The sequence below is a fragment of the Giraffa tippelskirchi genome, chromosome 7, assembly GCF_054371585.1.
Source record: "Giraffa tippelskirchi isolate mGirTip1 chromosome 7, T2T-mGirTip1v1.2.pri, whole genome shotgun sequence".
NCBI classification, from domain to species: domain Eukaryota; kingdom Metazoa; phylum Chordata; class Mammalia; order Artiodactyla; family Giraffidae; genus Giraffa; species Giraffa tippelskirchi.
In genome coordinates, this window is record NC_137281.1 from 85,230,619 (window position 1) to 85,246,521 (window position 15,903).

Here is a 15,903-nt window from a genome sequence, read left to right on the forward strand (position 1 = left end):
AATGTTTCATTGATCTCCCAGCTCCTAATCTCTCCCTCTGCTAGTCTTTCTCCTCTGAGAAATCAAATTTTAAAAACACATAATATATCCTTTGCTTAAAATTTTTTCATGGCTCCTCATCAGAATTCCAACAAAAACCAAACTCCTTTAACTTGATCAAGAAGCCCCAAAGAACTAAGTTACTGTCCATTGTCTAAATTGATTTCATGCCACTATCTTCCTTGATTACTATAATCTAATAACGCTGACCTGTTTTCAATTATTTTAATATATTAAATTCTGTCCTATCTCATGGCCTATAAGATTCATCATCCCAACCCCTCACCAAGGTAACATTTACTTCAGATCATCTCTCAAAATTTGAGTTTTGCCAGAATTGAAACAGACGCGTGTACCCCAATGTTCATCGCAGCACTGTTTACAATAGCCAGGACATCGAAGCAACCTAGATGTCCATCAGCAGACGAATGGATAAGGAAGCTGTGGTACATATACACAATGGAATATTACTCAGCCATTAAAAAAAATACATTTGAATCAGTTCTATTGAGATGGATGAAACTGGAGCCTATTATACAGAGTGAAGTAAGCCAGAAAGAAAAACACCAATACAGTATACTAATGCATATATATGGAATCTGAAAGATGGTAACGATAACCCTATATGCGAGACAGAATAAGAGACACAGATGCATAGAACAGTCTTATGGACTCTGAGGGAGAAGGTGAGGGTGAGACGTTCTGGGAGAATAGCATTGAAACATGTATATTATCATATGTGAAACAGAACACCATTCCATGTTCGATGCATGAGACAAATGCTCAGGGCTGGGGCAATGGGATGACCCAGAGGGATGGGATGGGGAGGGAGGTGGGAGGGGGGTCCAGGAAGGGGAACACATGTAAACCTATGGCTGATTCATGTCAATGTATGGCAAACACTACTACAATATTGTAAAGTAATTAGCCCCCAACTAAAATAAATAAATTTATTAAAAAAAAAATTTTTGAGTTTTGAAGGAGGTGTTCATTACCTACAAACTAAAAATCGACTAATTCACTACTTTCTCTCATAGAACCTATTCGTTTATTTATACACCAAGATCATGTCAGCTAATTAATCACTAGATCATTCTAAACACAAATGTCAGACTCTGTGCTTCGTGTTTAGAATGATCTAGTGATAAATTAGCAGCGGACAGTCTGATATGTGCTTCGTGTTTTAATAAATACTTCTTGAATAAATGAATCAGTGATGAGTGAATGAGTGGTCTTAATTCTGACTCTCACCTCAAGATCCAGGTAAAACATATTGCTCCACAATATTCCACAGCATCACTACCTCACCTAGAAATTGCCTTCAATGTCAGGCTTAAACATCAAGTAGTTGAAGGGTAATGGGTTCCTCAATTACAAACAAGGGATGGGCAAAATTATGAAGATTCCTTTCTGCAGGAGTTAAGTCTCAACATATTCATTAGGAGCTCAAGCTCACAAATATCCGAAGGTACATGAGGACATGAGGCCTCATGGATGTAGAGAAGAGAAAAATTCAACCAACCATACTTAGATGAACTAGTAGGTTTAAGACATACCAATGGTATCTATTCTTGCAGATCTAAAAAGGCTATTATACTTCTGTAATAACCTATATGAGGAAGGAATCTGAGAAAGAATGGATACATGTATATGTATAGCTGAACTGCTTTGTTGTACACCTGCATACCTGCTGTACACCTGAAACTAACACAACATTATAAATCAAGTAAACCGCAACATAAAATAAAAGTCAAATTTAAAGAATTAAAAATAAACAAGATAAAAAGGCTATTACATTTCGAATGGATTGACATCAATTTTAGCTGCAGGAAAAAACCAATACAACCACCAGCTAATGACAGCAGAATACTGCAAATAACAGTATGAATTTTGATAGTATCTTTATAAAATTTCTCCCACTGTCATTGACCAACTACAAAGAAAACAATATAATAGGGATGGTGATAACAGTTAAGAACACTCCTCTGTCCTAAAGGCTTATTCAATGAGAAATTTACTGACCTTTACCCCATATTTTACTTTCCCGGCATAATGCTTTATGATGAAAGCAGGCTCCATCACAGCTGGAAATTCAATGTAAGAATTCTCTTCATGTTGGTGCTTAAACTTGTCCAGCAGTGTTTGATTTGTAGCCTGTGGAAAGCTAAATTAAAAATAAAAACAAAATCACTAAAGAAAGATGCAGCAGTTAATAAAGTATTTTTTAAAATAATTATAATTTCATCTAACAAATTTAGCAAATTATAGAGAGTTTTCACTTAAATAAATTCTCATAACAAGCTGAGAAGAACTGGACATCAAGTTGCCAACATTTGCTGGATCACAGAAAGAGCAAGGGAATTTCAGAGAAATATCAACTTCTGCTTCATTGACTACACTAAAGCCTTTGACTGTGTGGATCACAACAAACTGTGGAAAACTCTTAAAGAGATGGGAATACCAGACCATCTTAACCTGTCTCTTGAGAGAAACAAGAGAGTTTCTTGTTTGCGAGGCAAGAAGCAACAATTAGAACCAGACATGGAACAAAGAACTGGTTCAAAATTGGGAAGGAGTACAACAAGGCTGTATATTGTCACCCTGTTTATTTAACTTCTATGCACGGTACATCATGGAAAATGCCAGGCTAGATGAATCACAAGGTGGAATCAAGACTGCTGGGAGAAACCTCAAATATGCAGGTGACACCATCCTAATGGCAGAAAGCGAAGAAGAACTAAAGAGCCTCTTGAAGAAAGTGAAAGAGGAGAGTGAAAAAGTCCCTCTTAAAACTCAATATTAAAAAAAACTAAGATCAGGGCATCCAGTCCCATCAATTTATGGCAAATAGAAGGCGAAAAAGTGGAAACAATGACCGATTTTCTCTTCTTGGGCTCAAAAATCACTGCAGATGGTGACTGCAGCCACGAAATTAGAAGATGCTTGCTTCTTGGAAGTAACGCTATGACAAGCCTAGACAGGGTATTAAAAAGCAGAGACATTACTTTGCTGACAACGGTTCATCTAGTCAAAGATATCATTTTCCCAGTAGTATGCATGGATGTGAGAGGTGGACCATAAAGAAGGCTGAGCACCTCAGAACTAATGCTTTTGAACTGTGGTGCTGTGTCCCTTGGACAGTAAGGAGATCAAACCTATCAATTCTAAAGGAAATCAACCCTGAATACTCACTGGAAGGACTGATGCTGAAGCTGAAGCTCCAATACTTTTGGCCACCTGATGCGAAGAGCTGACTCATTGGAAAAGACCCTGATGCTGGGAAAGACTGAGGGCAGGAGGAGAAGAGGGTGAAGAGGATGAGATGGCTGGATGACATAACTGATTCAACGAACATGAACTTGGGCAAACTCCAGGAGATAGTGAGGGACAGGGAGGCCTAGTGTGCTACATTCCATAGGGTTGCAAAGAGTCAAACATGACTTAGTGATTGAACAACAAAACAATCTGAAAGATGAGTAAAAAAAGATTCAGTATTCCTATTTTGTAGATGAGAGCTCAAAAGTTGTGATCTGCCTAATACTACTATTCAAGTATCAGAAGTAAGAAAGTTACTCAGGTTTTAGATGTTTATCTTGGGTCACAGTGTGCTGCACCATAAGGCTCAAAGGATAATAAAAACCAAATCATATGTTGCTTGGGCTCAAGAAATTGCAAAAAGCGAATGATCTCTCAGGTTGGACAGGTCCTTTAAATCCAGAGTCATTTTTTTCTTGTTACAAATTAAGTAGTAATTTTCTTACCTACATCAGTTACTGAATGTTTTTGTATTATATTTATTATTCTTTCAAATACACACCAATGGATTTATACTCACTGATGAACATTTCATATCTGGGAATTATTCAAATAATATTTATTAAGAAGTAACTACACAATAGTAGTAGTTATTTAGTGGATAAGCTGTATCCAACTCTTTGCGACTCCATGGACTAGAACCCACCAGGTTCCTTCGTCCATGGGATTTCCCAGACAAGTATACTGGAGAGGGTTGCCATTTCCTTCTCCAGAGGATCTTTCCGACCCAGGGAGCGAACCAGCATATACTGCATTGTGAGGCAGATTCTTTACCACTGAGCCACCAGGGAATACAGTATAATAATAGCAATAATAGTAGTACAGACATATAAAATTTATAACAGAAAAAAAATCACTAGTGGTTGGGAATAATGGAACGATTCAGAGGATACAGGAGGCAATTACAAGCTATATTTTAAAAGTTTGGTAGGAGTTTCAAACAGAGAAAATAATCACTAACCAAAAAAAAAAAAGTAGAGGGCAAGTATCTTTCACAGAATAGTGTCATTTAATAGTAGTTGAAATAAGGAAAAATAATGTGATGTGAGATATAAAGATGTTGAATACAATATCTAATGCATTAAAATGATTCCAAAACTACAAGAAAAATGGTTAATCACATAGTACATATTGGAATTAGGAAGAAGAATGGTCTTTGATGTCAAATAGATACAGCCAACATCATGAATTCTGTCTGTGACCTTGGGCAAGCTAGGTACAACCTTCTTTAGGAACTGGTTTGTTAATCCATAAATGAGTAAAATGAATGATAGTGCTAGAAGAATTAAATAACACTAGTAAAAATATCTAACATTAGTTGACATCCTATAGGGATGATATAAATGTAATTTACATTTTTATGTTAGCAACACTGCCATCTTCCTAGTCAACCGAGGCCTGCTTTTGCATCAAACACTATCCCTTCCTCTAGGCTTTTCTCTCCTTCCCAGAACTCTAAAGCCATTCCAGAACAGGTTACAACTCTTGAACAATTTCAGAGAGTACGGCTCCAGCCTTTATAGTAGCCTTAGTGATTCTAATTTTACCATGTTTCATGTCACCAAACCGGAGAAGGCAATGGCACCCCACTCCAGTACTCTTGCCTGGAAAATCCCATGGACAGAGCCTGGTAGGCTACAGTCCATGGGATCGCTAAGAGTCGGACACGACTGAGCGACTTCACTTTCACTTTTCACTTTCACGCACTGGAGAAGGAAATGGCAATCCGCTCCAGTATTCTTGCCTGGAGAATCCCAGGGAGGGCGGAACCTGGTGGGCTGCCGTTTATGGGGTCGCACAGAGTCGGACACGACTGAAGCGACTTAGCAGCAGCAGCAGCATGTCACCAAACAGAACTACCAAAATAAATTTTCCTACAATGTGCTTTTAATGGTATGCCTCCCCTACTTCAGAAAACTGAAATTCAAGCTCCTAAGCCCAGACCAACCCAACTTCTGCAAACACACTTCTCACTACTCCACAGCATGCTTCTTTTCAGGAAGGATGTTCATCTCATTGTTTCTAGGTAAAGGTCTATTTTCCTTCTAATCCTTTGAGTCATTAAAAAGCTTGTGATTTGTTTCTTTTTTTTTTTTTTTGGATAAACAATGGAAACAATTAAATGTTTCCATTTAAATTTCCTTTATTAAAACCAATGCTAATTTTCATGTTTCTGGGACATTTATATTGTTTATTTACATCTTTTGCTCATTTTTATTGATACATTATTTCTTTTTTTTGACTGGAAGATAGTTAATGAGAACAAATATGAGGGCAGTTTCTATTTCAAACAAGGAAAGATGGGAAAAAAGCTTTCCACCAGTCCTGCATTCAGTAAACAATTGTAGACACATACTACATAATCAAGCAAAAGAGCCTGGAACAGAGGCCAAGCAGACATTATCGTGAATCAATTAAACACGGACCTAATCTAATTCCTAAATATTTTACTAAAGAGTCACAGAAAACCAACACACTCTCCACCACCTTGGTTTCTCCAATTCTAGATTTGCCATCTCTTAGGATAATTAAACTATAATAATACTTTCTAGAGCACCGAGAACACAGTGGAGGTTTATTTCTGAAGATTTATTTCTGCAGCATATATATTTAAGTTTGGTATACTGAACAGTGTTACCAAGGGATGGCAAATATCTAAGATATGCTGTCACTAAAAACTTGCACAACCATGTCAGATATCACAAATCTATTATTATATTCTTCACCACTAAACAAGAAAACTGCAAACACACCTCATACGTAAAACTTAATTCAATAAGAGAGAAACACACACAAAATATATATATACCAACAATTGAACATCAAAGTGACTTTGCAGAAGAAATTTGGAAAAGGTCAAGGAAAAAAATGAGTTCAATAGTGAAGTCCATCCAATTTTCTTAGAAACACACAAAAAAATGCATACCAGGGAAACTTTAGCTCTTAATAACATTAAGAAGAAAGTTTAGGGCTTAAGAAGACATGAAAAACTCAAATGGACAATAACAAAACTGAAAAGAATCATACTCACTTGCTTTCTTCATCCAAAAGATGGAGCAGGCCTGTTGGTTTCTTGCTAATAAGATTTATGCAACAGGTATTATCAATATAGTCTATATTGTGCCAGCTGATACCTTCAGTTCTATATTCCTCCTAGGAAATAACAAATTAACAATTTATTCACCTTGCAGAAAATAAAAGGTATGTGAGAATAAGGACTAAAAAGTTTTTACCAGGATTAAAAGAATAGACTAATCTTTTAAAAATCATTAATCTACACAATGCAAGAAATGTATATTTCAGTTGCATAAAATTGTGATATAGCGTATGTCTATTTTCTTTTAATAGTACATGCAACCAAATTTTCTGATTAGAATCCTATTTGTGATTTCACTCAGATGGAAAATTAAGTCTGATTTGTTTTAGCTACACTATCTTATGACTACACTAAGGAAAAATATAAAATGAAAACGACAAATTTCTCCCACACAACTCGAAGCCATCAAAAGGAACCATTGGATCATCAACAGTGAATTTAATGAAACAATGTCTGAGAAAAGTGGAAAACTATCACCTCCAGTGATCACTGATAAAAATCATATAGAATTCATACATACTGAACTTTGGCAAAATAAACAGAATAACTTTCAAAAGCGGGGGCAGAGTAGTTTCCCCAATTCCAAGACTAAATAACTCAAAGCTCACACACTGAGTAACCATTCGAAACTCTCTTATGAAGCCCCCACTGTTCCTTCCTCAACCTCTACACTGGGAAATAAATATTCTTTTATTCATCTCTGTGATGCTTTTACTTTTACTTTTTAAACTGTCAGAAAGATGATTCTGAAAATAAAGAAGGTTCTACACTGCAATGATATTTAGGCACCAAATTAATATCCTGTTCATCTGATGGTTTTAGTATTCACTGATTATACTTGCATACCTCTCAGCAAATACAGTGGTTTCATGAAACAGTGATTTTAATAATTTAATCATTCTTTCCGTATTATCATTATCCTGTAAAGGAAAAGTGGACCCTAGTATAAACTAGTTACTCTTAACTGTAAAAAGTAAATGCTAACTTGATTCTTCCCCCTCAATAGTTTCACAAGCAAGTAATGCTATACAAAGATCACCCCCAAGCCACGGTGAAGTTTCTTCCCTATTCCTTTTCACAGCATGGATAAAAAGCATACTACATAGGATAAGCATATGGATTTTTATATTTTTTACTAGTATTTCAAAATCCCTTCTCATTCTGTTTCCCCAGTGGTGATTCAGATACTCCTACTCAAAGTTAACTTTTATCCTAACTTCTAATACCACTGACAAAATTCACCTCCCTATAAAAATTATATATGTATAGAATCATGCAATACATATTCTTTTCATCTGGCTTTTCTTCTGTTACTCAACATTATGTTTCAGAGAAACATCTATGTTGTCGAATGCATCTAAAGTACATGCATTTCAATTGCTGTAAGACAGGGGTTGCAGAGTACTACATTTACTCATTTATGCATTGTCTAGGCTGCTTTCTCAAAGTAATAGCAGAGCTGAGACCACATGGCCTCCAAAACCCAGAAGACTGATTTACTTATACTTTTTTTTAGAAAAGGCATGCCAAAATCTGCTACAGAGCATTAACTCTCAAACTTTAATATACAACAGAATCACATGAAGAGCTTGTTAAAAATAGAAGCCACAAACTCAGAATTTGTGAATAAGCAAGTTTGGGGTAGTGCACTTGGAAGGAGTGGCTAGGTGATACTGACTGTTTCAGTAGGGGTAGGAGAAAAATAACTAACTCTTCAAGAACCAATGATATATTTATATACAATACATTCATCTACTGGACTGGAGCAGGAAATGGCAACCCACTCCAGCACGCTTGCCTGGAAAATCCCATGGATGGAGGAGCCTGGTAGGCTGCAGTCCATGGGGTTGCTAAGAGTCGAACACGACTGAGCGACTTCACTTTCACTTTTCACTTTCATGCACTGGAGAAGGAAATGGCAACCCACTCCAGTGTTCTTGCCTGGAGAATCCCAGGGACTGAGGAGCCTGGTGGGCTGCCATCTATGGGGTCGCACAGAGTTGGACACAACTGAAGCAACTTACCAGCAGCAGCAGCATCTACTGGACTATTGATGGACATTACATTCATTTCCAATTTTGGCTATTAAAAATAATGGCATTATGTACATTTCTGTACAAAACTTTTTGTAAGCATTTATATAGATTTGGAGAGTGAAACCACAGGCTTATAAACGACAAACATATAAACTCAGAAGATACTGCCAAACAACTTTCTAAAGTGGCTGTACCAATCTATGCACCCATCACCAGTGTATGAGACTTTCCAGTGCACAGTATTTCTCTAATATCTGTATTATCAGTTTTTTCATTTTAGTCATTCTGGTGAATGCCTAGTAATATTTGAGTATGGGTTTAATTTTATTTTCCCTAAAGACTAATAAATGAAATATCTTTTCCTATGTTTACTTTCCATTTGGATGTCCTCACATGCCTACATTCATGATAAAAATTCTTAGAAAACATCCTTGCCTTGTTCTCAATCTTAGGGAGAAATCATTTAGTCTGTTTCCATTAAGTACGATATTAACTGTTGGTTTTTTGTAAATGGTCTTTATCAGGAAGTTCCCTTCTATACCTAGTTTGCTAAAGGTTTTATTTTGAACAAGACTGAGTATATAATTTTATCAAATGTATTTTATATTTTTATTGAGAACACCATGAATTTTTTTCTTCTTCTGTTTTGTTAACAGATGAATTAAACAGACTGGTGGTCAGATGTAATACACACCAGAAAAAACTCCACTTGGTTCTGATATATTATCCTTTTGTACATCTTGCTGGATTTAGTTTGCTAGTATTTGTTTAAATATTAGCAAACTGAAAATTTCCTACACAAATATTAGCAAACTGAAAATTTCCACTTCTAATAATGTTTTTCACAGATTTTGGTTATCTTGGCTCCCCAAAATATGTTGAGAATTGTCCCCTTTTATCTATTCCACAAAAAAATTTATGTTAAACTGAAAATACTTCTCTCACCATTGGCAGAATTCATCAATGGTGCCATTCTGGCGTACAATGTCCTTTACGGGAAGAATTTTAACTACATATTCAATTTAATAGTTACATAATTTTTTTTTTTTTTGGTTGCACTGGGTCTTCATTGCTGCACACAGGCTTTCTCTAGTTGCAGCAAGTGGGGGCTACTCTCTGGTTGCTGTGTGTAGGCTTCTCATTGAGGTGGCTTCTCTTACTGCAGAGCATGGGCTCCAAGTGCCCAGGCTCACTAGTTGTAGCACGTGGGCTTAGTTGCTCCACGACATGTAGGATCTTCCTGGACCAGGGATGGAACCTATGTCCCCTGCATTGGCAGGTGGCTTCTCAACCAAAGGACGACAAGGGAAGTCTCAATAGTTAAAAGATTTGAACCTTTGTTTTATCTGTGTGAACAGAGCTTTGAAAAGTTTATCATATTATTTGGTAAGTCTACTTATGGACATAAAGTTGTTTAGTGTATTCTGTAACTTTTTAATATGTATAGGATACACAGTGATATAGTCTTTACCATTGGAATTCTGGCTATTTATATCCCTCTCTGTCTTTATGTGTCTCTGTCTCTTTCCCACTAATTTGTTGAGGCTTTTATAAATGTTATTGGTCATTTCAAAGTATTACTTACGTTTCAAAGTTTATGATTTTTGTTGATCCCTTCCCGTAATATATTTATTTTCATTTTTATTTTTATCTTTTATCATTTCCTTTTGTTTAGGTTTCTAATCATTTTCAAATGTGTTAAATCATTGCTCTTCAATCCTAAAATGTTCTGACAGCTATAAAATTTTCCTCTAATTAAATCATTAGTCAAATTTCTTCAGTGACTAAAGTACATCTTTAGACACAAGTTTTAATATTTAACATATTAGGTTCAATATGTTCTCTAATTTTTTCAATTTCTAAGCTATTTAGAAATTCATTTCTTAACTTTTAATCATAAAGTATTTTCTAGTTATCTTTTTGTTGTTGGTTTCTGATATAACTTCACTATGGTTTTGAGATCTTTGTGGTTTCAAAACTGTGAAATTTCCAAAGACTTTCAGGAGTCTTCTCTATCATCGCAGTTCAAAGACATCAATTCTTTGGTGTTTTGCCTTCTTTATGGTCCAGCTCTCACAACTGTACGTGACCGCTAGGAAGACCACAGCCTTGACTATACAGACCTTTGTCAGCAGAGTAATGTCTCTTGCTTTTCAACACCTTGTCTAGGTTTGCCATTGCTTTCCCGCCAAGAAGCAATCATATTCTGATTTCATGGCTGCAGTCACCATCCATAGTGATTTTAGAGCCCAAGAAGAGGAAATCTGTCACTACTTCCACCTTTTCCCCTTCTATTTGTCATACAGTAATGGGACCGGATGCCATGATTTTAGTTTTTTATTAATATTTAGTCTTAAGCTGGCTTTTTCACTCTCCTCCTTCACCCTCATCAAGAGGCTCTTTGGCTCCTCTTCACTTTCTGCCATTAGAGTGGTATCATCTGCATATCTGAGGTTGTTGATGTTTCTCCTGCCTGTCTTGATTCCAGCTTGTAACTCATCCAGCATTTGCATTCTTAGGGCTTCTCAAACGTTGTATGTTGGAATTTTTTGCTTTTTGTTTTAATTTTGGAAAATTATCAGCCATTGTTTCTTCAAATATAGCTTCAATCTTATTCTGTCACTTTCACATATGTTTTTCCAGAATTCCTGTTACACATATGTTAGATCTTTTCACTATGTCCCATATGCCTCTTCCAATATTTGTATTTTCCGCCTTTATTCATCAAGCTGGTATTTCTTCTGACCTATCTTCCAAATCACTAATTTTCTCTTAAGTTATATCTAATTGTGAAAAATTCATATTATGTTCTTAATTTCACCTACTTTTTAGTCCTAGATTTTCCCAAATTAAGGATTTTTTTAAAGTTTGCTGTTCTTTAATAAAATTATCACTTTAAAAAATTTCTTGAAGCCACTGTTAAAGTTCATGTTTGATAAGATCATTATCTGAATCCCCTATGATAGTCTACTGTCTCACTTCTCTTGGTTTTTTTCTCATATTGGTTTCCTTCCTCGTATGTCTTAAACAAACATTTCAGTTAAAAAACTGAATGCTCGCACATGAAAAAGTGCACAGAAAACTTTAGTAATGAGATGATCTCTTTCTCCATCAGAGATTGAATTTGCTCTTAGCAGGTGGCTAAGAACACTGGAAATTCTACACTGTTTTAACCCAATCAGGAACTGAAATTATTTTAAACTGAGCTTTGGCCCCTATGATGCCTGCCTGCTCTATTTCTGCTCTGGTGGTTGGCTTAGTCGCTGAGTTATGTCTGACTCTTGTGACTCCACAGACTGTAGCCTGACAGGCTCCTCTGTCCGTGGGATTTCCCAGGCAAGAATACTGAAGTGGGCTGCCATTTCCTTCTCCAGGGAATCTTCCTGACCCACAAATTGAGCCTGGGTCTCCTGCATTACAAGTAGTCTCCTGTATGGCAGGTGGATTCTTTACTGACTGAGCCACTGGAAAAGCCCTACTTCTGCTTTACCTTGACTGTAAGATATAACCCTTTGAGGTCTTCAAGCCTCTGGGAGTTGCCAGGAAGCTCCCCTTTTTGTTCTTTAACCTGGAGAAAACCCTTTCTGGAAGCCTTCTACCAGAAGAGAAATGTCTCTAGCAATAAATCATTCCCTGAATGCTGAGCTCATCTCCCTAGATTTCATGCTTGCATATCTGAGCCCTGTAAAACTTCACTTATTTGAAGGTACTCCAATGCTTTCAAATATGTTTTGTTCAGTTGTTTTATTTTTTGGATGTTCTGAAAGGCAAGTTTGGTCAAAATTTCCTAGTCTGACATCCCCAGAAGAGGGACAGACAAAAGAACAACTCACTAGATTATGAATTCGACAATAAGATTCTTCAACTCTAAACTGTTTGTCTTCAATGCCTAACAGTGCCTGAAATATAACTGACTCTCTTCAATCCATCTTCCACAGTTCCAATTCAAATGTTTGCTAAACATACTTCAAATAGCTCCCCATTCTCTAACAGAAAAATTCTAATCTTCTCTGAACAACTATGTGATCGAGACTATCTCATCAAACTTATCTCCTTTCCTGCCCTCATCCTTATATCCTGTATTTTTGCTACACTGAATCATTTCCAGTTCATCAAAAGTGCTGTGCTATTTTATGCCTCACAGTTTTAAAGATATTGTTATCTTCGTTTAAAATATCTTTTCCCCACTGACAGTCTGGTGAGCTCAACTTTCTATTCAAAACTCTATTCCAGAATCACTCTATTCCTAGGAAATCTTTGCAGACTTTCAACAAATTCTAATAAATTTCATCCTTTCTATCACTACTTTACCTTATATCTGATTTTAGTACCTATCATCCTGCATGGCAATTATTACATATCTCTCCCATCTTAAGTGCAAATGTACTAATTTTGGGCAAGATTTAGAAGTGAACTTCAGTAATCAAAATTCTCAAAATGTTCCCTGCCAAAGCATCTTTGGTATATTTTTATTTCTATCACTTAATGGTAAGCACCACATGTTAGGTGATATTATAAAAAATACTACTATCTTTTAACAGTGGTGCTTAAACAATTGTGCTTAAAGCCAAGACAGAGCAAGCCCCAATGACGGGGAAGACCTGTTGTGATTTTCTGTTCATTTCTTTTCTTCATTATTTCCTTTGAGTTGAATGTGAACCCAGCTTCTATTTATGTCTTCATACACAAACTGAACTTCTGAGCTATAAACTTGACTTGTTACTGAATTCAAACCAGGCTTAGAGAAAGAACCCACATTCCTTTCGACCCTGCACTTACCCTAAGAATTCCCATGTAAATTGATGGCTTACTCTTTCTATCCTAATTCAATCAATTTTAGCATCTCAGAAAAATATGTCGTTATTCAATTTGGTCTCTCTATACTGTCCTATTTCTTTGTATCCACATTCTAAGCTGATTTAAGATTTTATTAATAAGCTCCTCTATCCCATCCTTGAACTAAGAGATCAAAGGAATTAAACAAGCATACTTAATATGACACACTGTGACCAAGGACACAAAAGCAATTAAAAATCAAAAACATCAACAAAAATCAAAACAAATCCATAGATCGTTTCATTCAAAGGTTCCATCAAATAAGCATATATTACTGATTCTACTTGAGGCCTTTTAATTAAAACAGCAAACCCTGTGTGATAAGGCCCAAAAAACTATGCTCTCATCTGTCATTTGCTTACACTAATATGAAGACAATAATGTATTTATTGAAATCAACACTTAAAATACTTGCCATGACTATGACTCAAAAAATTTATGTGGTGTATATGAAGGTGCAAGTAGGGGTTCAGGGAGTGGGAAAGGGGCAAGTGAACACACATTCACATCCTCACACATGTGTGTGCTCAGTCACTCAGTTATGTCCGACTCTTTGTGAACCCGTGGACTATAACCTGCCAGGCTCCTCTGTCCTTGGGATTTTCAAGGCAGAAATACTTGAGTGGGTTACCATTTCCTCCTCCAGGGGATCTTCCCAACCCAGGTATTGAACCCACATCTCCTGCATCTCCTGCATTGGCAGGCAGATTCTTTACCACCAAGCCACCTGGGAAGCCCATTCAGGTACTCACTTGTTCCAATTTAAAGATATGCTGATTAAAGTAGTGTTGTAAACGTTCATTAGCAAAATTAATACAGAACTGTTCAAAGCTGTTATTTTCATAATCTTCAAACCCAAAAATATCAAGAACACCAATGGACAAAGTCTGTGAAAAACAAGAAAGAAATTATGGTTAAAAAATGATGCTTAAATTTATTTCATGAACAATATTCACAATATAAGTAACAAAATGTTCAAAGTTCTTCAATAGCAGTAGAGGAAAACATGAGGGGACCCAGTGGTCAACCAAAATATACTACAAATAAAAAGCATTTTAGTTCTCTTTATTCTTCATCATTTTCTTTTTATCTTAATTATAAAAATACATCTGAAGTTTTAACACATGTAATTCATTGATTACTTCACAGAAATGTACAAAGCAGAGTTAAAGACTTGTTACTTCAATACCACAAATCTCTAAATCCCCAGAGACAAGGGAAGGAAAAAAAAGGGGCTATTGGAAAGTCAAAAGGTTAGTAAAGTAAAGCTAGGTTAATCCTGGGTATGCCTGGTTCTGGCAAAGGACCATGCAAATTTTCCTAGTTTGACTTCTCTATTCCAATAAAATTCTGCTTTAAGATAAGTTAACAAGCATATTTCTTGTTTTACACAGGCTAGAAATGAAACTGGATATCAGGATATGTGGTTTCTTGCAGTTAAAACATTAAAATTTTTTATCAAAAGAAGTCACACAAGATTTATGACATTAACTTAAAAAAAGATTTATGACATTAAACGGTTCTAAAAAGATTACAGCAAACCACTTCACCATCCTCAATTTCTGCTCACTAAAGTCAAAAACACTCAAATCTTTTTAGTTGCTTGGTACAGAATAGTATAATATAGCAAAAAGTGTTTATTCTTCTATTTCTTGATATTTCACTTCCAGGAACAATCTTCTAACTTCTTGCTAAGGATGATGAATATTCAGTTCTGACACCTCAAACCACTATTCTTCCTACACCCCCACCTCATGCTTAAAATAGAGCTGTATGACAGTTGTGCTTAAATGAAACAATTTTTCTTCACTGGGCTAAAAGATACTGGGCAAACTGATGTAATGAGTGATAAACAGCATGAGACTTAAAAGTCTCCATTAAGAGTATTTTGTTTGATTACTTCTGCTGACTAATTCTAAGCCTTTACAAAAAGCAGTGAAAATAATGATCTTCAAAAAGAAATCAATTTAGTAAATTAGATTAAAATTAAAATCAATTTCCTACTCTTGGACTTAAAAGCATGACATGGTCATATAAGAGCAATTGCATTAATATATTTAAGATGGTAGGATTAAGTAGTAAAGATGACATTGCTATTTGGCCTGAAAAGGTAGATTATTTCGTAAAAGTTGTTGGGAAATAAAAATGGATTTGAAAAGATTAAAGGTAAATATCTAAAATCTATGATGTTAAAAAATAAATTCCAATTGGGGAAAAAACATAAACATAATTGTGAATACAAACATGAACATAAAAAATTAAATTCTAAAAGTATGAGAATAAACATTCATATTTTACAAACTTGTACTGGACGAGTCCTTCCTATATAAGAAAAATAAACAAATAAAACCTAGGGCAATAAAGTAAAATAATGACAGATTTAACTGGGGACAAAACTTTAAAATATATAGGCTTAAAAACTAATATGAACAAATCTGAAAAGTTAAGAGAAAATATTTGCACTATATATCAGAAACTTTGTCTCTGCAATATTCAAAATAACTTGTAATAAAATGACAAATAAGATAAAATAGCAAAAATATATAAAGAAATAATAAAGAAAAGAAATAGAGAAAACAT

The 15,903-nt window shown here is 35.5% G+C and overlaps 1 protein-coding gene across 6 annotated transcripts in view; it reads right to left on the bottom strand.

Annotated features, from left to right (window-relative positions):
• Nucleotides 1-15,903, bottom strand: part of MYO9A (myosin IXA) — a 223,508-nt gene that overhangs the window by 115,637 nt on the left and 91,968 nt on the right. For all 6 annotated transcript variants that reach the window (XM_081506178.1, XM_081506177.1, XM_081506176.1 and 3 more), the window contains 3 exons: nucleotides 14,076-14,210; nucleotides 6,386-6,507; nucleotides 2,062-2,203 (listed from right to left, as the gene is read on the bottom strand). In XM_081506178.1, the coding sequence (XP_081362304.1) occupies nucleotides 2,062-2,203; nucleotides 6,386-6,507; nucleotides 14,076-14,210 (399 nt within the window). The remainder of the gene's footprint in view (nucleotides 1-2,061; nucleotides 2,204-6,385; nucleotides 6,508-14,075; nucleotides 14,211-15,903) is intronic.